This window comes from Pelophylax lessonae (genome assembly GCF_965119305.1).
Source record: "Pelophylax lessonae genome assembly, chromosome: 3".
NCBI lineage: Eukaryota > Metazoa > Chordata > Amphibia > Anura > Ranidae > Pelophylax > Pelophylax lessonae.
In genome coordinates, this window is record NC_138770.1 from 44,528,432 (window position 1) to 44,553,626 (window position 25,195).

At 45.6% G+C, this 25,195-nt stretch overlaps 1 protein-coding gene across 1 annotated transcript in view; it reads right to left on the minus strand.

Moving 5' to 3' along the window:
* Nucleotides 1–1,681, minus strand: part of GTF3C2 (general transcription factor IIIC subunit 2) — an 86,501-nt gene extending 84,820 nt beyond the window's left edge. The window contains 1 exon segment of the mRNA XM_082250696.1: nucleotides 1,524–1,681. Within this exon segment, the coding sequence (XP_082106822.1) occupies nucleotides 1,524–1,547 (24 nt within the window). The 5' untranslated portion in view covers nucleotides 1,548–1,681.
* Nucleotides 1,682–25,195: the final 23,514 nt, after the last annotated feature.

The window sequence follows — 25,195 nt, forward strand, 5'->3', positions numbered from 1 at the left end:
CTCCCCTTTCTCCTGCCTACTCACAGAAGCCCTTGTAATATGTTAAAACATTAACAAAACACAAAGGCTTCTGTGAATGGGCAGCTGAGGGGAACCCCTCCCCTCAGCTGCCCATTCACAGAAGCCTTTGTGTTTTGTTAATGTTTTAACATATTACAAGGGCTTCTGTGAGTGGGCAGGAGAAGGGGAGGGGCATAGCTGCTCTGTTTGCTTCTCTCCTTCAGGAGTGTCCCTCCGGCAGAGCTGGAAAAGACATCCACCCTCTTAAAACACTCTCTAAAACAAAAACCTGAGGCAGCCTGGGTAGAGGAGGGGTTATCCTGGTGGGCCTACATCTTTATTTTGCCTGCCAGTGTCCAAATCCTCCTGTAGGTGGGAGTATAACCAACATTATATAATTCTTCAGTTCCTCAATAGATGAGAAAGAAAAGTCTGGTGTATTACTCAATAGAGTGCTGGGAAGGGCAACTAAGAAGTGGTGAGGTTAGCTATGAGGAATGACTAAACCGATTCCCCCATTAAAGCAGAATTCCAAGAATTCAGCTCCTTTGCAAAAAGTAAAGACACACCATGAGTTAAGTCCAACGGGTGCATTTCACCTCCTGGACTTATCTATATTATTTATATCTGACAGGTTTATAATACTCCCGGAAGACAGCGATCGGTGTATTTCCGGAAGCCCAACGCGGATCTTTCTGATCTCAGCATCTTCAACATTAGATTTGCTGTAGCCGCTATGCCCATTTCTCCCATCTTCCTGCCCATTCACAGAAGCCTTGGTATTACGTGAACACAGTCACAAAATACAAAAGGCTTCTGTGAATGGGCAGCTGAGGGGAGGGACAGGCATAATTGCTCTGTATGCTTCTCTCCTCTCAGATCAAAGTGTCTCTCCTGCAGAGCAATAAACCTGGCAGGTGTAAAAAATAGAGAAAAGTCCAGGAGAGGTCGTGCACCTCTTTGGACTCAACTCATAGTTTGCCTTCACTTTTTAGAACGGGTCTGAATTCAGGTTTAAAGATAGGAGACTGGGGGGGGGGGGGGGGGGGATATGATCACCTTACATAGCTGGGTCTTTTTTTTTTTTTTTTTCATCCAGACTTAAGTCTATCTAGTTCAACCAATAAAAGGGGAAAAAAAATACAGACCTTGTGTCTGGATGTTCTTCTAAATATACAGAATGAAATGGGTTATCGTTCTTTATAATAAAAACACTGATCTGTTAATCCAGGAAAGTTCCGATTGCCTTAGGGGGGATCAGGAAGAAATTTTGATCCCGGTTAACACTAACTGGACCATGCATTACCTTGGGTTTTTCCTTCCTCTGGAGCAACTACAAATTTAGTGTTTTGAAGATACAAGTCGTTTTTATTTTGGTTGAACTTGATAGTCAGGTCTCTTTTTTAAACCCTGCAGATCCACTTCAGGCTACCCTCGTTAGGTGACTTTTTTAAAACCAAATTATTCCATGCCCACCTCCAGTGGTTTCTGGTCAGGCTTCACAGACAGGTAAGGCCACTCACCTCTCCAAAGGCAAAGACGTTCATGTTGTAGGATCGGAGGTCGCTTTCAGCCTCATCGCTCAGGCAGTCGTCCTCAACCTCCTCTCTATCCTCCTCCTCCCGCAGCAGATCTTCCGATACCACAAAGTCTGCATCGCCATCATCTGAATCCCGGGATTTCCTCTTCCTGCCCTTCTTCTTTCCTGACTGGGGTGGCTTCGGCGTCTTCTCTGGACTGGACTTCTGTTCTGGGGCGAGGTTATCTGGAACGGAGGGAGACGTTCGCCCTGGCACCGACAATTCTTCTGCAATCTCATGGAGGTAGCGAAGAGCGCTGCAGAGAGAAGAGAAAGAAGAGTCATCTTCCTGAAACCCCAATTTACCATGATGGCTCAGACTCTTCCACCAATATGAAAAACTAACCATAAACCTAGACGAAAGGGAAGCTCGCACACTCAACCACTTGCTGACCAGCCGCCGTAGTTATACCGCGGCAGGTTGGCTCCGTCCCGCAAAACGATGTACCTGTACGTCGCTTCGCGGGACAACTAGCGGGGGTGCGTGTGCTATTTCGCCACAGGGGAAGCTGATCAGCGGGTCCGGCGGCCGCAGGACAACCATGACTGCTCCCCTTGGAGACAGAACGGCGGTCTGCCATTGCAAACACGGAAGACCGCTGTTCTGTCAGTTATGAACACAGGGATCCTCTTATTTAGGAGACCAGGTCTCTGTGTTCATGCAGCAAGACCATCCCCCCCACACAGTTTGAACCTAGGGGGTGCTTTCTCATTTAAGCCTTTGATCGCCCCTGGTGTTAACCTCTTCCCTACCAGTGTCATTAGTACAGTAACAGTGCATATTTTTAGCACCGATTACTATAATAATGTCAGTGGTCCCCCCAAAAGTGTCAGTTCGGTGTCCGATCTGTCCGCCGCAATATCCCAAAAAAAAAAATTCAAAATCGCTGATCGCCGCCATTACTAGTAAAAAATAATAAATAAATAAAAATGACAAATTTTTCCCCTAGTTTGTAGACGCAATAACTTTTGTGCAAACCAATCAATCAATATACACTTATTGGGTTTTTTTTTACCAAAAATATGTAGCAGAATACAAATTGGCCTAAAATGATGAAAAAAAATTATTTTTTAATTTTTTTTTTTTTTATTGGGAATGTTATATAGCAGAAAGTAAAAAAAAATCGTTTTTTTTTTTTTCAGAATTGTCGCTCTTTTTTTGTTTATAGCGCAAAAAATAAAAAAATGGCAGAGGTGATCAAATACCACCAGAAGAAAGCTCTGTTTGTGGGAAACAAAGGATATCAATATTATTTGGGTACAGTGTCACGCGACCGTGCAATTGTCAGTTAAACTAACGCAGTGCCGTATGGCAAAAAAATGGCCTGGTCATTAAAGGGGGTAAATCCTTCTGGTCCACAAGTGCTTAAAGTGGTTCCAAGATCTAAGCATTTTTGTACCAAATGTAGAGATCGACCGATTATCGGCAACGCCGATATGCACTTTCCCCTATATATCGGAGTCGGCCTTTTGACTTACAGATATTGCCGATATTTTCGTGACGTCATTCCGTACGTTGCGCGCACACGTTCTGCCTTCTAACACCGCCTCCCATGCCTGCGCGGCCCATACGTGATGCCATTTCACCGCACGCACTGCACTTAAGACCGCCTCCTACAGCCTTGTGTTACAGCCAGCTGCAGTCCGGTCACGCTGCCAGCCATCCATCCATCCACCCACAGGCCCTGGCCTCAGCCACCCACCAAAACAGGGTGCCAGCTAAAGCGAGCAAGCAACCAGCCACCCAACTGCCACTGTGATTAGTGTTCTAGCAAGCCAGCAGCTACGCACCACAACAGGCCAGGGTGAGTGAGTGACACCAAGCCAGCCCCCCACCATAGTATTCCTGCAAGCCAGCCCCCCACCACAGTATTCCTGCAAGCCAGCCACCCACCACACAGTGTTCCTGCAAGCCAGCCACCCACCCACCACAGTGTTCCTGCAAGCCAGCCACCCACCCACCACAGTGTTCCTGCAAGCCAGCCACCCACCCACCACAGTGTTCCTGCAAGCCAGCCACCCACCACAGTGTTCCTGCAAGCCAGCCAGCCACCCATAACAGGGTGACACCAAACCAGCCACCCATAACAGTGTTCCTGCAAGCCAGCCACCCATAACAGGGTGACACCATGCCAGCCACCCACCACAGTTTCCCTGCAAGCCAGCCACCCATAACAGGGTGACACCAAACCAGCCACCCATAACAGTGTTCCTGCAAGCCAGCCACCCATAACAGGGTGACACCAAGCCAGCCACCCACCACAGTTTTCCTGCAAGCCATCCACCCATAACAGGGTGACACCAAGCAAGCCAACCAGGCACCACAGAGACTGTTCCTGAAAGCCAGCCACCCATAACAGGGTGACACCAATCCAGCCAGCCACCACAGTGTCCCTGCAAGCCAGCCACCCAGTACAGGGTGACACCAAGCCAGCCAGCGCCACCACAGTGTTCCTGCAAGCCAGCCACCCAGAACAGGGTGACGCCAGCCACCACAGTGTTCCAGCAAGCAAGCCACCCACAACAGGGTGACACCAAGCCAGCCAATATTGTGTCAGTTTTTTGGTACCTCAGGCCAATGAAAAGTGGGACTTTTAAGGCAGGTATGAAGATACGATAAAGTTCAAGCAAAATCGCTAATAATAATAAAATAATATTTAATCCTTAAAATCATAAGTACAGTGAAGTACAGTAGCGTGAAAAGGGTTATAGACCCTTGTGAAGGTGTGTAATAGTTGGAGGATAGTGACACGTGGTAAATGGTGACTTTTTAGGGGTGTATCTCTGTCATTCCCTGCTGGTAAGCTTGGGTTGCTTTGATCAGAGATGTCTCCTATATCCTACGCGTTTCGGCCCTTTTTAGGGGGGCCTTTTTCAAGGTTCCTAGTCACCATTTCTGTTGATAGAATACAGATACGGTGTTCAATATTTATAGATAGTTACCACTTTTATATATATATATAAGTTGTGGTCAGTTTTCAAAAATAGTACATACATATTGTTTTCTTTAAATCCTTTTATGTTGAGGTGACTCCCTCTTTAGCACAACGGGAGCCTATGCGGTTTCCTGAAAAATATGTATGGAGTTTAAATGCAGGGTTTTTATGGTTGGTTGTTAAATTATGTAAGTGTGTTTATTTAGAACTTACATATATGTAGCCCAGTTTCACTTAATGGCTAATTTGGTTCCGGTATAAATAAAACCGGTCCTTTTCAAGGAGGTCCTTGTGCCTATAAGTAGTGCAATGTGAAACAGGTATAAGTTGTTCAAAGACATTTAAATTTAAATTTAAAAACAATATGTATGTACTATTTTTGAAAACTGACCACAACTTATATATATAAAAGTGGTAACTATCTATAAATATTGAACACCGTATCTGTATTCTATCAACAGAAATGGTGACTAGCAACCTTGAAAAAGGCCCCCCTAAAAAGGGCCGAAACGCGTAGGATATAGGAGACATCTCTGATCAAAGCAACCCAAGCTTACCAGCAGGGAATGACAGAGATACACCCCTAAAAATTCACCATTTACCACGTGTCACTATCCTCCAACTATTACACACCTTCACAAGGGTCTATAACCCTTTTCACGCTACTGTACTTCACTGTACTTATGATTTTAAGGATTAAATATTATTTTATTATTATTAGCGATTTTGCTTGAACTTTATCGTATCTTCATACCTGCCTTAAAAGTCCCACTTTTCATTGGCCTGAGGTACCAAAAAACTGACACAATATTCAACCAGGGACGACGGCAAACCCGACTATACATAGGGCTATAGAGGCCAAAAAACCCTTTCTACCAAGCCAGCCAAAGCCATTTCTTTAATCTTTTTTGTGTCTTTCAAGGTGAAATGGAGATGGATGAGGAGAGAGCGTAAAAGTGTGGTCTGGGACTATTTCTCGTCTCAACCATCTCCAGGAAAAGCAGCAGTGTGCAACACATGTACAAACAACATAAGCATGGGATCGGTAACTGCAAAAAACAAAAATACCTCAAAACTTTGGGCCCAAGAGTTCGTCATATTGAATTGTATCATGCAGCACAGAAAAAACAAAATGAATATCAATGTGATTTTGATTCAATACCTCCTCCACTATCCCAGGCAACAATAACAGATATGTTTGTGAAAAAAAACAGATGTCACTGTCTAGCTTCCGATGGAAGATCCCAACTGCTGGACAGAGAAATCACAGAGATGATTGTCACTGATAACCAGCCATTTTCAATTGTGTCTGACTCAGGATTTAAGCGGTTGATGACCATACTTGAGCCAAGCTACACACTGAAGAGTGAGAAGTATTATCGAACCAAAATGCTGGCAAAGCTACACTAAAAGGTAGTTGACAAAGTAAAGGCTATGCTGCAACCAGAGAATGCTGGCAACTGGCTCTCATTTACGACGGACTGCTGGTCCCAACAGAATCCAAGTCACTACTCATTCTTACATGCCACTTCATTGACAGCGGATGAACAAAAAGGCAATTGGTGTTGAATACAAAAGTGATGCAAGGATCCCTCACACCTGAGTACAGTATAGAAATGTTTGTAGGCATGCTTGAAGAATGAGGAATCAACAAAAGACCGAGTGATGCTTGTGCAACTTCGAGACAGTGGAGCAAACCTGCCTAAAGGAATAAGGATTGCTGATACGTCAGACCTCTGTGTCATCATGGCACACAACACCCTCCAACTTTCAAATGATGGTCTGTCAAGCCAAAGAGCTTTGATTGATATAGGTTTTGAGAAGCATGAAGAGATTAAACATGTTGTGCTTGCAAGTCTTTTGAATCCTCGATACAAGAACCATGCTTTCTCTTCTCAAGATGTATTGGGTAAGGCGAAACAATGGCTGACAGAAGATATGGAGGTGCAGGAGGTTCCTGCCGAAAAGAAAAGTCCAGAACACTACTTTTATGAAGAGCAGCATGCTGAAAAAACAGACAAAATGTCCAAAAATACGTCAACGAACAGAAGAGAATTGATCAGGAAATTTTCTGTGTTTTATTGGGGCCTCGAGAGGAGGATTCGATTTCTTCTGAATCTGCAACGATGAGCCTCGATGATGAACTTCATCTCTATTTGAAAGAAGCCGTAATTGACAGAAGAAGTCATCCTCTTCAGTGGTGGAGAGAAAATGAGGCACGCTACAAAAGACTTGCTTCCCATGCTAGAAGATACCTCTCTCTCTCTCTGCTCCTCTGTCCTCCACTTCTGCTCCTATGTCCTCCACTCCTCCTGAGCATGTTTACGGCATTTAGTTGCAGCATTGTTTGAACAAAACAGAAGACCTTTAACAGGTGACCATGGACATGCTGAAATGTTCTGCTTTCTGCATTATAATATTGTTCTACTTAACTGGGAGTATTGAAAAGAGTAGTGTCCACTACACTCCACTCTAATCCACTGTCTAGCTGTTGCCTACCTTTTTTTTCTAGCAGTTTTGCACTGACTGCTGTAGTTGCAGTGAGTGCCCTACTGCTAAGAGTCCAATCCAATCCAATGTCTAGCTGTTGCCTACCTTTTTTTTCTAGCAGTTTTGCACTGACTGCTGTAGTTGCAGTGAGTGCCCTACTGCTAAGAGTCCAATCCAATCCAATGTCTAGCTGTTGCCTAGCTTTTTTCAACCAATTTTGTACTGACTGCTGTAGTTGCAGTGAGTGCCCTACTGCAGAGGTAGTCGACTGACTCCAATCCAATCCACTGTCTAGCTGATGCCTAGCTTTTTTTCTAGCAGTTTTGCATTGACTGCTGTAGTTGCAGTGAGTGTCCTACTGCTAAGAGTCCAATCCAATCCAATGTGTAGCTGTTGCCTAGGTTTTTCTAGCAGTTTTGCACTGACTGCTGTAGTTGTAGTGAGTGCCCTACTGCAGAGGTAGTCCGCTGAGTGACTCCAATCCACTGTCTAGCTGTTGCCTAGCTTTTTTCTAGCAGTTTTGCACTGACTGCACTGCATTAGTTGCAGTCAATGCCTTACTGCAGAGGTAGTCCTCTTCCACTGACTCCAGTCCATCCAATCCACTGTGTATGTGTATTTTGTGTAGCTGTTGTTGTTGCCTAGCTTTTTTTTTTTTTTAGCTGTTTTGCACTGACTGCACTGCAGTAACATATTGCAGTGTGCGAGTCCACTACTGCAGCACTTATGATAAAAGTGCTGCAATAGTGGACTCGCACACTGCTATACGTTACTGCAGTGCAGTCAGTTAATGCATTAATGCACAATCAGGATGTGAAATGCAAAGCAAATGTCCCTGGAATTGAAGTTTTCATATCAGTTTTTATGCAGTTAAGGTGTGAAGAACGGGCACTTAATGTTAAAAATGATAATAAAGATTAACATGTTTATTAAGAGATTTCTGTTGATTTTTGTGTTTTTTTTGGGCAATTTTTTACATGTGTGAAAATATCGGCCAATATTGGCTGATACCGATATGCGATTAGCAAAATATCGGTATCTGTAACGAAAAAACTATATCGGTTGATCACTACCTAAATACATTCTGTACATTAAAGTAAAAAACATCCCACGTTTTGGGTCATATCAAGAGGCAGCCATCAATAAGACAGAAGTTGGCCATGCCATAATGTAGGGTTAAAAATCATCATGAGGCAACCATCGATAAAAGACGGATGTTGGCCATGCCATAGTTTAGGGTTTATATAATCATGAGGCAACCATCAAAAAAGGATGGATGTTGGCCATGCCATAGTGTAGGGTTTAGATCATGAGGCAACCATCAATAAAAAACAGATGTTTGCCATGCCATAGTGTAGGGCTTATATCACGAGGCAACCATCAATAAAGGACGGATGTTGGCCTTGGCCATGCCATAGTTTAGGGTTTATATAATCATGAGGCAACCATCAAAAAAGGATGGATGTTGGCCATGCCATAGTGTATCATGAGGCAACCATCAATAAAAAACAGATGTTTGCCATGCCATAGTGTAGGGCTTATATCACGAGGCAACCATCAATAAAGGACGGATGTTGGCCTTGGCCATGCCATAGTGTAGGGTTTATATCATCATGGAGGCAACTATCAATAAAGGATGGATGTTGGCCATGTCATAGTGTAGGGTTTAGATCATGAGGCAACCATTAATAAAAAACAGATGTTTGCCATGCCATAGTGTAGGGCTTATATCACAAGGCAACCATCAATAAAGGACGGATGTTGGCCATGCCATAGTGTAGGGTTTAGATCATCAAAAGGCAACTATCAATAAAGGACGGATGTTGGCCATGCCATAGTGTAGGGTTTATATCATCAAAAGGCAACCATCAATAAAGGACAGATGTTGGCCATGCCATAGTGTAGGCGCAGGGATCCTCAAACTTCGGCCCTCCAGCTATTGTGGAACTAAACGTCCCATGAGGCATTGTAAAACTCGGACATTCACAGACATGACTAGCCATGATGGGAATTGTAGTTCCTGAACAACTGGAGGGCCATAGTTTGAAGACCCATGGTAGGGTTAAGATCATCATGAGGCAACTATCAAAGAACGGATGTTGGCCATGCCGTAGTGTAGGGTTCACATGAAGAGGAATTATGAGAAAGAAGATAGCCGCACACCACAGTTAAAGAACCTTGACAAGCATTCATCTATTTGTCACCATGTCAGACAGATGTAGCAGGACAAGGCTGACGCATTTCACACAAACATATTATGCTTGTTCACAACACCAATGTGGCCCAAACACATGCTTTCTTTTTAGACTTGCACTTTGTAAAGCCTGTGAACCCTACACTACGGCATGGCCAACATCCGTGCTTTGATAGTTGCCTCATGATGATATAAACCCTACACACTATGGCATGGCCAACATCCGTCCTTTATATCATCAAAAGGCAACCATCAATAAAGGACAGATGTTGGCCATGCCATAGTGTAGGGTTTATTCATCAAAGGCAACCATCAATAAACCCTACACTATGGCATGGCCAACATCCGTCCTTTATTGATGGTTGCCTTTTGATGATCTAAACCCTACACTAGGGCATGGCCAACAACCGTCCTTTATTGATAGTTGCCTCATGATGAAAGCTGCAACTCAAATCACATGAACTAATTTGGCCGGCTAATGCATGACAGTTGAACACACCTAATAAAAACATTGCAAAAATCCAAACACTGTGTAACCAAGGAGGCAAGAATCATAACCGTGTCAGTGTTTGCTTTTTCCTTTTTTCCACTGACACTGTTATGCTTCTTACCTCTTGGTTACACAGCGTTTGGATTTTTGCAATGTTTTTATTAAGGTGTGTTCAACTGTCATGCATTAGCTGGCCAATTAGTTCATGTGATTTGAGTTGCGGCTTTCTTTTTAGACTTGCACTTTGTAAAGTCTGTGTTTGGGCCACATTGATGTGGTTAACAAGCACGATATGTTCGTGTGAAATGTATCGAGCTTGTCCTGCTACATCTGTCTGACATGGTGACAAATAAAGAACCTTGACAAGCATTCATCGAACTGTGGTGTGCGGCAATCTTCTTTCTCGTTATACCCGGTATCAACAATGGTGAGCCGGGGCGAGCACCCACCATAATGTGCTGAGTCTTTATTGGCGGTGTGTGCAATTCTGTTTGGACTTTGATTACCCACATGAAGATGAGACAGCCATCAATAGGATGGACTTTGGTTGTGTCATAGTGTAAGGTTCATGTACAGATGAGGTAACCATCAAAAAGATAGAAGTCGGCTTGTGCCATAGTGTAAGCTTCACATCCAAAATGAGGCAGCAATCAATAAGACAGATGTTGGCCATGCCATATTGTAGGGTTCAAATCCAGAGGAGGCTGCCATCAATAAGACGGATGTTGGCCATGCTGTAGTATAAGGTTCACATCCAGATGAGGCTGTCATCAACAAGATGGAAGTTGGCCATGCTGTAGTATAGGGTTCACATCCAGATGGTGCTGCCATCAACAAGATGAATGCTGGCCAGGACATAGCGTAGGGTTCAAATCCAGATGAGGCTGCCATCGACAAGGTGGATGTTGGCCAGGCCAGTGTAGGGTTCACATCAAGATGAGGCAGCCATCAATAGGACAGATGTTGGTCATGCTGTAGCATAGGTTTCACGTGAAGACAAGGCTGCCATCAATAAGGCAGATGTTGGCCATGCCATATTGTAGGGTTCACATCAAGATGAGGTAGTCATCAATAAGATGGATATTGGCCATGCTGTAGAATAGGGTTCACATAAAGATGAGGCTGCCATCCATAAGATGGATGTTGGTAATGCCTTAGTGTGTGATTCCCATCAAGATGAGGCAGCTACCAATGAGATAGATCTTGGCCATGCCGTAGCATAGGGTTCACATGAAGATGAGACAGCCATCAAAAAGAAGGACTTTGGTTGTGCCATAGTGTAAGGTTCACGTACAGATGAGGCAACCATCAAAAAAAGATAGAAGTTGGCTGGTGCTGTAGTGCAAGCTTTACATCCTGACCAGGCAGCCATTAAAAGAGAACTATACTCATCTCCACTCCAGCACTGTGGTGTCCCGGAGCTCCCTCACCAGCCACTGGAATCTTCAACTGGTTTTCTTTGAGGTTACAGTCTTCAGCCGCTTCGATTGGCCAGGTCAAAACGATGCGACTCCCAGACATGCACAAAAGTTAATCTCAGCAGATGCGGAGTTCATCGTACAGTGTGGACAAGTAAGAAACTATAATGCAGTAGATACATAATTGGTCAGCCAGCCTCCCAGAGGCCCTGTACCAGCCAGCCACCAAAAGCCCCTGTGCCAGCCAGCCAGCCATCCACCACTGGGTGCCAGCCATCCAGCCACCACTGGGTGCCAGGCAGCCATCCACCACTGGGTGCCAGCCAGCAAGCCATCCATCCACCATTGGGTACTAGCCAGCCATCCATCCACCATTGGGTACTAGCCAGCCAGTCATCCACCACTGGGTGTCAGCCAGCAAGCCATCCATCCACCATTGGGTACTAGCCAGCCAGCCATCCATCCACCATTGGGTACTAGCCAGCCAGCCACCCACCACAGGGTGCCAGCCAGCCACCCACCACAGGGTGCCAGCCAGCCACCCACCACAGGGTGCCAGCCAGCCACCCACCACAGGGTGCCAGCCAGCCAGCCATTAAGCATTAAACAAAAATTAACATGTTCACTACCAGATTTGTGTCAAAAATGGTCTTTATTTTTCAAAACTTTAAATGTACAAAATATCGGCCGATACCGATACGTTGTGACCAAAATATCAGTATCGGCCCTCAAAAAAGCCAGATCGGTGTATCCCTAGTTCACATCCATATCAGGCTGCATAAAAGAAGAAGTTAGTCTCACCACAGTGTAGGGTTCCCATCCAGATGGAGCAAACCATCAATCCAATGGACTTTGATCCTGCTGCAGTGTAGAGGGTTCACATTCAGACGAGGCAGCCAACAATAAGACGGACATTGGCCATGCCCTAGTGTAGGTTCAGATAAGGGAGACCTCAATAAGACAGACATTGGCCATTCCCGAGTGTAGGTTCAGATGAGGCAGACATCAATATGGAGGACATTGGCCATGTCCAAGTGTAGGTTCATATGAGGCAGACATCAATATGGAGGACATTGGCCATGCCCTAGTGTAGGTTCATATGAGGCAGACATCAATATGGAGGACATTGGCCATGCCCTAGTGTAGGGTCAGATGAGGCAGACGTCAATATAGTGGACTTTGGCCATGCCCTATTGTAGGTTCAGATAAGGCAGACTTTGGCTCTGCCGCAGTGCAGTGTTTACATCCAGGTAAGACAGCCATCAATAAGACGTACATTGGCCATGCCCTAGTACCCAGATAAGCCCTAGTACCCAGATAAGCAAGCCATCAACTAAACGTATGTTTACCATGCCACCATACCAGGGGCTAGGTTTAAACTCAAGATAGGACAGCCATGCCCTGTAGGGTAGGGTTCACATCAATGAGACAGCTATTGGCTGTGCAGTAGTATAGGTGGTATCCCGATAAGCCAGCCATTAATAAAATACAGGCTGGCTGTGCCCTAGTGTAGGGCTCGTGGAAAAGAGGTGCAGCCACCACACCTAAGGACAAGTTACAATATACAGTGCCTTGCGAAAGTATTCGGCCCCCTTGAACTTTGACACATTTCAGGCTTCAAACATAAAGATACAAAACTGTAATTTTTTGTGAAGAATCAACAACAAGTGGGACACAATCATGAAGTAGAACGAAATTTGTTGGATATTTCAAACTTTAACAAATAAAAACTGAAAAATTGGGCGTGCAAAATTATTCAGGCCCTTTACTTTCAGTGCAGCAAACTCTCTCCAGAAGTTCAGTGAGGATCTCTGAATGATCCAATGTTGACCTAAATGACTAATGATGATAAATAGAATCCACCTGTGTGTAATCAAGTCTCCGTATAAATGCACCTGCACTGTGATAGTCTCAGAGGTCCGTTTAAAGCGCAGAGAGCATCATGAAGAACAAGGAACACACCAGGCAGGTCCGAGATACTGTTGTGGAGAAGTTTAAAGCCGGATTTGGATACAAAAAGATTTCTCAAGCTTTAAACATCCCAAGGAGCGCTGTGCAAGCGATAATATTGAAATGGAAGGAGTATCAGACCACTGCAAATCTACAAAGACCTGGCCGTCCCTCTAAACTTTCAGCTCATACAAGGAGAAGACTGATCAGAGATGCAGCCAAGAGGCCCATGATCACTCTGGATGAACTGCAGAGATCTACAGCTGAGGTGGGAGACTCTGTCCATAGGACAACAATCAGTCGTATACTGCACAAATCTGGCCTTTATGGAAGAGTGGCAAGAAGAAAGCCATTTCTTAAAGATATCCATAAAAAGTGTTGTTTAAAGTTTGCCACAAGCCACCTGGGAGACACACCAAACATGTGGAAGAAGGTGCTCTGGTCAGATGAAACCAAAATCAAACTTTTTAGCAACAATGCAAAACGTTGTTTGGCGTAAAAGCAACACAGCTCATCACCCTGAACACACCATCCCCACTGTCAAACATGGTGGTGGCAGCATCATGGTTTGGGCCTGCTTTTCTTCAGCAGGGACAGGGAAGATGGTTAAAATTGATGGGAAGATGGATGGAGCCAAATACAGGACCATTCTGGAAGAAAACCTGATGGATTCTGCAAAAGACCTGAGACTGGGACGGAGATTTGTCTTCCAACAAGACAATGATCCAAAACATAAAGCAAAATCTACATTAGGATGTTTCACAAATAAACATATCCAGGTGTTAGAATGGTCAAGTCAAAGTCCAGACCTGAATCCAATCGAGAATCTGTGGAAAGAATTGAAAACTGCTGTTCACAAACGCTCTCCTTCCAACCTCACTGAGCTTGAGCTGTTTTGCAAGGAGGAATGGGCAAAAATTTCAGTCTCTCGATGTGCAAAACTGATAGAAACATACCCCAAGCGACTTACAGCTGTAATCGCAGCAAAAGGTGGCGCTACAAAGTATTAACTCAAGGGGGCTGAATAATTTTGCACGCCCAATTTTTCAGTTTTTTATTTGTTAAAAAAGTTTGAAATATCCAAAAAATATTTTGTTCCACTTCATGATTGTGTCCCACTTGTTGTTGATTCTTCACAAAAAATTACAGTTTTATATCTTTATGTTTGAAGCCTGAAATGTGGCAAAAGGTCGAAAAGTTCAAGGGGGCCGAATACTTTCGCAAGGCACTGTAGGACATGTTTCTGATAGGATTTCGACACAATGAGATCTTGTAGGCTGCATGACCTGCTGCAAAATGAAAATAAAGCTAACTCACAGCTCCTGAGTGTGCATACAGTGAGGGAAAAAAAGTATTTGATCCCCTGCCAATTTTGTACATTAGCCCACTGACAAAGAAATGATCAGTCTATAATTTTAATGGTAGATTTTACCAGTCAGAGACAGAATAACAAAAATATCCAGTGAAATAAGTATTTGATCCCCCATCAATCAGCAAGATTTCTGGCTCCCAAGTGTCTTCTTTACAGGCAACAAGCTGAGATTAGGAGCACTCCCTAAGCCCCTGTTTACATCAGGGGGATTTGACATTTCAAATCGCATGGCAAATCAGCGCTTTTTGCCGGCAACGACACCATCCAAATCAGTGCGATGCCGCACCGTTTCCCAAAAGTAGTTCCTGCACTAATTTTGGTGAATTTGAGGGCGATTTCAATAGACATCTGTCCATGAACCTGCACAGAAGTCTCTTAAACCCCCCCCCCCCCCCGAATTGAAACCGCATTTAGTGTGAACCTAGGCTTAAAAGGGAGTGCTCCTAATCTCAGCTTGTTACCTGTATAAAAGACACCTGTCCACAGAAGCAATAATCAATCAGATTCCAATCTCTCCACCATGGGCAAGACCAAAAAGCTGTCCAAGGAAGTCAGGGACAAGATTGTAGACCTACAGAACGCTGGATGGGCTACAAGACCTTCGCCAAGCAGTTTGGTGAGAGGGTGACGACAGTTGGTGCGATTATTCACAAATGGAAGAAACACAAAATAACTGTCAATCTCCCTCGGTCTGGGGCTCCATGCAAGATCTGACCTTGTGGAGTTTCAATGATCATGAGAACGGTGAGGAATTAGCCCAGAACTACACAGGAGAATCTTTTCAATTATCTCAATTGAGATTATTGTCTGAAGCTTGCTAATGAACATCTGAATGATTCAGAGGAGAACTGGGTGAAAGTATTGTGGTCAGATGAAACCAAAATCGAGCTCTTTGGCATCAACTCAACTGGCCATATTTGGAGGAGGAGGAATGCTGCCTGTGACCCAAAGAACACCATCCCCACCGTCAAACATGGAGGTGGAAACATTTATGCGTTGGAGATGTTTTCCTGCTAAGGGTACAGGACAACTTCACCACATCAAAGGGGCGATGGATTTAGCCATGTACAGTCCAACCTTGGGTAAGAACCTCCTTCCCTCAGCCAGGACATTAAAAATGGGTTTTGGATGGGTCTTCCAGCATGACAATGACCCAAAACACACAGCCAAGGCAACAAAGGAGTGTCTCAAAAAGAAGCACATTAAGGTCCTGGAGTGGCCTAGCCAGTCTCCAGACCTCAATCCCATTGAAAATATGTGGAGGGAGCTGAAGGTTCGAGTTACCAAATGTTAGCCTCGAAACCTTAATGACTTGGAGAGGATCTGCATAGACCTGCAAACCTGGTGGCCAAATTCAAGACACGTGTGACCTCTGTGATTGCCAACAAGGGTTTCTCCACCAAGCACTAAGTCATGTTTTGTGAAGGGTTCAAATAATTATTTCACTCATTAAAATGCAAATCAAGTTAAAACTTTTTTTGAAATGCGTTTTTCTGGAAATTTTTGTTATTCTGTCTCTCACTGGTAAAATAAACCGACCAATAAAATTACAGACTGATCATTTCTTTGTCAGTGGGCAAACATACAAAAAACAGCAGGGGATCACATACTTTTTCCCCTCACTGTGACAGAGCCTTATACATGTCTAGGTGATTTAAACCTTTGAGGTTTATCATTTCATGCTGGTATGCGCTCTCGGGACACAGATTTCCAGGCTGAGGTCAGGTAGATGACAAGGCAGAAAAATGTCCAGCCTCAGGGGCTAATTCAGCTTTTGACCCCCAGCTCCAGAGTCAGCCTAACAGAAAAGCTAGACCCAGGGACAAATAGAAATCCTTCACGAGTAAATCATGCACAATCACAACAACTGAACACTGAACTGTTCAATTACTGCAGCAGTCTAGCTGTGACTGACATAAAGACGCCCCCCCCCCCCCCCCCCCACATAAAGCCTGCTGTTCCACCCTTGTATTCGTCCCGTCAGCTGCTGCTGCTTAAAGCGGAGTTCCACCCAAAAGTGGAACTTCCGCTTTAGGTATTCTAACCCCCTGACATGCCACATTTGGCGGGGGAGCGGGTACCTAGTTTTGACATGTACCCGCTCCCACTTCCGCTCGGAGCGCCGCGGCGCCCTGAACGGAAGTTCTCCTCTCCCCCTCCCTCCCTGCAATCTTCTGGGACATGTCAGAGGTCCCAGAAGATTGCCGGCCAATCAAGATGCGCATCGCGACTCGCGCATGCGCAAGTGGGTACCCGGCTGTGAAGCCGCAAACTGTCACAGCCGGGTGCCCACAGCAGTGATGCCGGCGCCGAGGGAGAGGATCGAGGCTTCGGGCGGCCGCATCGCTGGACCGTTGGACAGGTGAGTGAAAAGGCTGGAACTCCGCTTTAACCACTTTAGGACTGAGCCCATTTCTGAGACATGTTTACAAGTTAAAAAATCTGTATTTTTAGCTAGAAAATTACTTAGAACCCCCAAACATTATAGTTTTAGTAAAGACTCTGGAGAATAAAATGGCGGTCGTTGCAATATTTTTTGTCACACAGTATTTGCACAGCAGTCTTTCAAATGCAATTTTTTTGGAAAAAATAAAAATTTCACTGCATTTAAAAAAAACTAAACAGTAAAGTTAGTCCAATTATAATTGTACATTGTGAAAGATGTCACATTGAGTAAATAGATACCCAACATGTTACGGTTTAAAATTGCGCACACTCGTGGAATGGCGACAAACTACGCTACTTGGAAATCTCAATAGGCAGGGTTTTAAAAAGTTTTAAGTTACCAGTTTAGCGTTACAGAGGGGCTCTTTTTCTAGAATTATTGCTCTCGCTCTGGCGATCGCGGCGATACCTCACGTGTGATTTGAAAACTGGTTTCATTTGTGTGTGTGACTTACGTATGCGGTTTCTTATGTGCGCAAGTTCACGGCGACGGGGGGTGCTTTAAAAATGTATTTTATATAATTTTTTATTTTTAGCACGGTTTTAATATAAAAATAAAAAATCTGATCACTTTTATTGCTGTCAAAAGCAATGTAAACATCCCTTGTGACAGTAATAGGCAGTGACAGGTACTCTTTATGGAGGGATCGGGGGTCTAAAAGACCCCAAACCCCTCCACTGCACTTCAAAGTATTCAAAATGCTGAAATCGTCATTTTTGAATACTGAGTTTTTTAAATTCGGCGCCTTTAGCAGCCGAGTAAACTGGAAGCGAAGTCAAGACGCTGCTTCTGGGTTACTACATCAGAAACCCGATCAGAGCCGAATCTGGCTTTGTTCGGGACTCCAACCAGCCAGCGGAAGGCAGAGGGAGAGGAGGGGACGGGGGACGTCCCATCCCGCTCGCTGGGAGAATAGCCGAGCGGTTCCCGAGCCGCATCAGCTGTTATCTTCTGAAAGCCAACCGCCGGCTCTAAAGAACGGCACCGGGGTGATGCCTGCAGCTGCGGATCATCCCGCTACAACCACTTCTCTGAGCCGACGTACAGGTACATTCACGGGAAGTGGTTAAAATTACCTTCAAGCAGTTTTGATACCATTTTGGGGGCAAAAAGGGGACCCACTTGTAATACTATACATATATTATTTGTAAGGCGGGGGGGGGGGGGTTTATTTTTCTGGCCACAAAATGAATTTATGATCTGCAGACCCTAAAGACTTACACTGCAGCTGCCCGCCTCCTGGGCCGTCCTCCAGGGGTCACCTCCACCTTCTCTGGCTCCGGCTCAGGCTCCACCTCTCTGCTCTCCTCTTCCAATTTCTTCGCCATAGCCATAGCCAGCAGCTCCGCCTTGGACTTCCGGCCCCGTTTTTTCGGCACTTTGGCGGGAGGCGTGAGAAAGGCATCAGCGGCAGGTCCGTTCCCCAAAGGCGGACAAACCGACTCAGGTGGAGGCGTCTGTCCCTGTGCTGAACCCCCATGTACTGTACCGGAAGGTGGAGCTGGGAAACCTTCACCGACAGAAGCTTTATCACCGCCATCAGGATGGGTGGGGGCTGCAGAGAGATAGAGAATAGGCAATAAGTCCACTGAGAACTGTATATTCTTATTCTGGGATTAGGTATTGATCAGTGAAATTCTACATAGGGAAACCCTCCCCTCCGTCCACCCCCCCCCCCCCCCCCAAAAAACACATTCAGTAATTTCTTCTGGATTACTTCTACACATGGCTTGAATGGTTACTGTCTAATGGTGTAGGTTACACCAGTGCATCCCCCAGTTTCCAGCATGCACTCTACTGGTCCTGTCCTTTTCACCCACCTTCCCTGAACTGTCACTCCCTAACCCCAAGAGAGATGGGCAGCTCTGTATTGGGTTCCCTGCCCATTGCCCACCAGAGGCAGCCAGAGATACGGATAGTCTAGACCAGGGGTCTCCAAACTTAACAAGCAAAGGGACAGTTTACCGTCCTTCAGACTTTAGGAGAACCAGACTGTGGCCAGTGGGGGTAGAAAATGACTCAGACTTGCTTGTTAGCAGGGGGAAAAATAACTACATAATGCCTATGGGAAGTAGGAGGAGCAACGGCGCCCCCATCTGTGGGGTCGGTGGGTGCGTCGGCGCCCCCATCTGTGGGGTCGGTGGGTGCGTCGGCGCCCCCATCTGTGGGGTCGGTGGGTGCGTCGGCGCGCCCATCTGTGGGGTCGGTGGGTGCGTCGGCGCGCCCATCTGTGGGGTCGGTGGGTGCGTCGGCGCCCCCATCTGTGGGGTCAGCGGGAAGAATAGTGCTCCATCTTTGGTGTCAGGGGAAATTTAAAAAAAATACTACCCCATTGTTGGTGTCAGTGGGAGGAATAGGCCGCAGTTTGGAAACCACTGGTCAAAACACAGGATTGGGACACCACTGGCCATGCTATCTGCGTTGGGTTCCCTTCCTATCCCCCATCCTAAGTAGCAGGAGGCATGGTTGTTGTAGACATAGGGCTAAAAAAAAAAATCACTGGCCATGCTGTTTGTGTTGTGTTCCCTCTCTATTCCCCACCAAAGGTAGTCAAAGACCCTGATAGTGTAGACATAAGACTGGGATACTGCCAGCCATGCTCTCTGTATTGTGTTCCCTCCTTATCCCCCATACTAGGTAGGTAGAGGTAATGATAGTCTAGACCAGGCATGTCCAACCTGCGGCCCTGGGGCCGCATGCGGCCCAGAACCACAGGCAATGCGGCCCACTGCCCCCTCACAATTTTTTTTTTTTTTTGCTGGGGAGGAAGGAAGTCGAGTCGGGGGCACAGCCACAGAGGGGATCATCCACTAGTTGTGTTATATTAGTGCTGGGGGGGGGGGGGGGGGCGCGGCAGCACGGGAAGGACACGGCAGCGTTTTATTACTTATATACCTTAACGGTATATATTTTATATGCGGCCCGAGAAAATTTCTCTACACTCAATGTGGCCCGGAGAAGCCAAAAGGTTGGACACCCATGGTCTAGACATAGAATTGGGACACTGCTGCCTGTGCTGTGTTGGGTTCTCTCCCTATGCCCCCCCCCCCCCCCAAACCAGTGATAGGCAGAGACACTTATGTTGTAGACATAGGTCTGGGACACTGCTGGCCGTGCCGTCTGTGCTGGGCCCCCTTCCTATCCCCCACCAGGGGTAGACGGAAACATTGATGATGTAGGCTTAGGGCTGGGAGACCACCAGCCATGCTCTCTTTATTTGGTTCTGGTAGGAGACATTTATGGTGTAGACACCACCAGGCATGTTCTTTACTTGGTTCAGGTAGGAGGAGGCATTTATGGTGTAGACACCACCAGCCATGCTCTTTTTATTTGGTTCCGATAGGAGACATTTATGGTGTAGACACCACCAGCCATGCTCTCTTTATTTGGTTCCGGTAGGAGACATTTATGGTGTAGATACCACCAGCCATGCTCTTTTTATTTGGTTTCCGGTAGGAGACATTTATGGTGTAGACACCACCAGGCATGCTCTCGTATCTGGTTACAGTAGAAGGAGACATTCATGGTGTAGACACCAACAGCCATGCTCTATTTGTTTTCAGTAGAAGGAGACATTTATGGTGTAGACACCACCAGGCATGTTCTTTATTTGGTTCAGGTAGGAGGAGAAATTCATGGTGTAGAAACCACCAGGCATGCTCTCGTATCTGGTTACAGTAGAAGGAGACATTTATGGTGTAGACACCACCAGCCATGCTCTCTTTATTTGGTTCTGATAGAAGGAGACATTTATGGTGTAGACACCACCAGCCATGCTCTCTTTATTTGATTTCGTTAGAAGGAGACATTTATGGTGTAGACACCACCAGCCATGCTCTCGTATCTGGTTACAGTAAAAGGAGACCTTTATGGTGTAGACGCCACCAGCCATGCTCTCTTTATTTGGTATAGGTAGAAGGAGACATTTATGGTGTAGACACCATCAGCCATGCTCTCTTTATTTTGTTCCGGTAGAAGGAGACATTTATGGTGTAGACACCACCAGGCATGCTCTCGTATCTGGTTACAGTAGAAGGAGACATTCATGGTGTAGACACCACCAGCCATGCTCTATTTGTTTTCAGTAGAAGGAGACATTTATGGTGTAGACACCACCAGCCATGCTCTCTTTATTTGATTTCGGTAGAAGGAGACATTTATGGTGTAGACACCACCAGCCATGCTCTCTTTATTTGGTTCTGATAGAAGGAGACATTTATGGTGTAGACACCACCAGCCATGCTCTCTTTATTTGATTTCGTTAGAAGGAGACATTTATGGTGTAGACACCACCAGCCATGCTCTCGTATCTGGTTACAGTAAAAGGAGACCTTTATGGTGTAGACGCCACCAGCCATGCTCTCTTTATTTGGTATAGGTAGAAGGAGACATTTATGGTGTAGACACCATCAGCCATGCTCTCTTTATTTTGTTCCGGTAGAAGGAGACATTTATGGTGTAGACACCACCAGGCATGCTCTCGTATCTGGTTACAGTAGAAGGAGACATTCATGGTGTAGACACCACCAGCCATGCTCTATTTGTTTTCAGTAGAAGGAGACATTTATGGTGTAGACACCACCAGCCATGCTCTCTTTATTTGATTTCGGTAGAAGGAGACATTTATGGTGTAGACACCACCAGCCATGCTCTCGTATCTGGTTACAGTAGAAGGAGACCTTTATGGTGTAGACGCCACCAGCCATGCTCTCTTTATTTGGTATAGGTAGAAGGAGACATTTATGGTGTAGACACCACCAGGCATGCTCTCGTATCTGGTTACAGTAGAAGGAGACATTCATGGTGTAGACACCACCAGCCATGCTCTATTTGTTTTCAGTAGAAGGAGACATTTATGGTGTAGACACCACCAGGCATGTTCTTTATTTGGTTCAGGTAGGAGGAGAAATTCATGGTGTAGAAACCACCAGGCATGCTCTCGTATCTGGTTACAGTAGAAGGAGACATTCATGGTGTAGACACCACCAGCCATGCTCTCTTTATTTGGTTCCAATAGAAGGAGACCTTTATGGTGTAGACACCACCAGCCATGCTCTCTTTATTTGATTTCGGTAGAAGGAGACATTTATGGTGTAGACACCACCAGCCATGCTCTCTTTATTTGATTTCGGTAGAATTAGACATTTATGGTGTAGACACCACCAGCCATGCTCTCGTATCTGGTTACAGTAGAAGGAGACCTTTATGGTGTAGACGCCACCAGCCATGCTCTCTTTATTTGGTATAGGTAGAAGGAGACCTTTATGGTGTAGACACCACCAGCCATGCTCTCTTTATTTGGTTCATCCCCCATCTCCTCCCTTAGATATTAGGAGATACTCAAGTGTAGACATTGGGCTGGGACAACGCCAGCCATGCTGCCTGTGTTGGGTTCCTTCCTCATCCCTGCAGCAGAGGTAGGATACATTGATGGTGTAGACCTACAACTGGGACACTTATCGATGTTGTCTGAACTGGGTTCCCTCCCCATTTCCCACCAGAGGTAAGAGGAAACATTGATGGTGTAGAGTCCAGGGGTCTTCAAACTATGGCCCTCCAGTTGTTCAGGAACTACAATTCCCATCATGCCAAACATGTCTGTGCATGTCAGGGTTTTACAATGTCTCATGGGATGTGTAGTTCCCCAACAGCTGGAGGGCCGTAGTTTGAGGATACCTGGTGTAGACAAAGGGATGGAACACGGCCACCCAATGCTGTGTTGGGTTATTGCCTACAATGCCATGGGTTCAAGAGTGGCAAGTGACATTTTAGCATGTATGCAAGTTAAGCTTTGCCGAAAGTAAAACATGATTTGGCAGCATTTCTACTTTATAATACAACGATTTTATTTGTAATAGTCAGCACTTCTCTTGTTCTGCAGGACAGGACAGGAGAATGTCAGGTATTATGACAAGGCCAAGGAAGTGCAGTACAGGGGAAACGTTGGGTATTAGAGATAAGATTACTAAATCCAATTTAAACCTTTCATCAAGGCTCAACTTTTACAATCCTTCAAAATATCAATAGATAGTTTTGAACCCACGGCCTTGGGTATACAAGGCAAGTGTGCCAACCATTACATGATTTGCAGAAAGAATCCAGATGCCCAATAACATTTCTTCTAATGGGTTATATGTAGGAACAAAAATATCATGCCTGCCTCGGTCACTGGACAATAGGAAAGCTTGCAACAGTGTGGGGAAGTGATCGAGCAGAAGGGAGGTCCTACTACAGGGACAGTGATAGAACAGAAGGGAGGGCCTTCTACTACAGGGACAGTGATAGAACAGAAGGGAGGCCCTTCTACTACAGGGACAGTGATAGAACAGAAGGGAGGGCCTTCTACTATAGGAACAGTGATCGAGCAGAAGGGAGGCCCTTCTACTACAGGGACAGTGATAGAACAGAAGGGAGGCCCTTCTACTACAGGGACAGTGATAGAACAGAAGGGAGGCCCTTCTACTACAGGGACAGTGAGAGAACAGAAGGGAGGCCTTCTACTACAGGGACAGTGATAGAACAGAAGGGAGGCCTTCTACTACAGGGACAGTGATAGAACAGAAGGGAGGTCCTTCTACTACGGGGACAGTGATAGAACAGAAGGGAGGTCTTCTACTACAGGGACAGTGAGAGAACAGAAGGGAGGTCTTCTACTACAGGGACAGTGATAGAACAGAAGGGAGGTCTTCTACTACAGGGACAGTGATAGAACAGAAGGGAGGTCTTCTACTACAGGGACAGTGATAGAACAGAAGGGAGGTCTTCTACTACAGGGACAGTGATAGAACAGAAGGGAGGTCTTCTACTACAGGGACAGTGATAGAACAGAAGGGAGGTCTTCTACTACAGGGACAGTGATAGAACAGAAGGGAGGTCTTCTACTACAGGGACAGTGATAGAACAGAAGGGAGGCCTTCTACTACAGGGACAGTGATGGAACAGAAGGGAGGCCCTTCTACTACAGGGACAGTGATGGAACAGAAGGGAGGCCCTTCTACTACAGGGACAGTGATGGAGTGATGGAACAGAAGGGAGGTCCTTCTACTACAGGGACAGTGATGGAGCAGAAGGGAGGTCTTCTACTACAGGGACAGAACAGGAGAGGTCTTCTACTACAGGAACAGTGATAGAACAGAAGAGGGGTCTTCTACTACAGGGACAGTGATAGAACAGAAGGGAGGTCTTCTACTACAGGGACAGTCATAGAACAGAAGGGAGGTCTTCTACTACAGGGACAGTGATAGAACAGAAGGGAGGCCTTCTACTACAGGGACAGTGATGGAACAGAAGGGAGGTCCTTCTACTACAGGGACAGTGATGGAGCAGAAGGGAGGTCTTCTACTACAGGGACAGAACAGGAGAGGTCTTCTACTACAGGAACAGTGATAGAACAGAAGGGAGGTCTTCTACTACAGGAACAGTGAGAGAACAGAAGGGAGGTCTTCTACTACAGGAACAGTGAGAGAACAGAAGGGAGGTCTTCTACTACAGGAACAGTGAGAGAACAGAAGGGAGGTCTTCTACTACAGGAACAGTGAGAGAACAGAAGCAGGGTCTCCTTCTACAGGGACAGTGATGGAGCAGAGGCGAGGTCTTCAATAGCGAAAACGTAGAACCAAGCTCTTCTGCCACAGGGACTGAGATAGAGCAGAAATTAGATCTTGTAATACCCCAAGCCCAAAAGAATTATGGAACATGTATTTCTATTAGGAGCATGCACATCTGCCTTACAGGTCCCTTCCTCACAAATCAGCAGGGAGTTATGGCGTAATGGGTATTAAGTTCTGGAAGACTGGTCTAAAGTCTGATTCAGATTTTTTTAAATACTATAATTGTATCAGACTAATTACAGTATTAAATAGAAGCACACTAACATCTACATACTCCAGAGCCTTGGTTAGCTACAATTGGCCTTTTTCTTAGAAGGCCCTCAGCCTCATGTAATTACTGAATCCTAGTTGAAATACTAATCACATGATCAGGAACATCTCTGGTTCCCAATTTTCAGCTGAGACCTGAGCTGTCAGCAATAACCAGATTTGTATGCTAGCAGCACAAAGTGTTGACTGGTGGCTCCAAAAGGGAAATGGAAGCAGGTCAATCCCATCCTGAAACCATATTTGGTGTCACTCCAAAGTATAAGGACCATCCTCTCCTGTACATCCTGTATGTCACCCCAAAGTAAAAGGCCAATGCTCTCCTGTACATCCTGTGTGTCACCCCAAAGTAAAAGGCCAATGCTCTCCTGTACATCCTGTGTGTCACCCCAAAGTAAAAGGCCAATGCTCTCCTGTACATCCTGTGTGTCACCCCAAAGTAA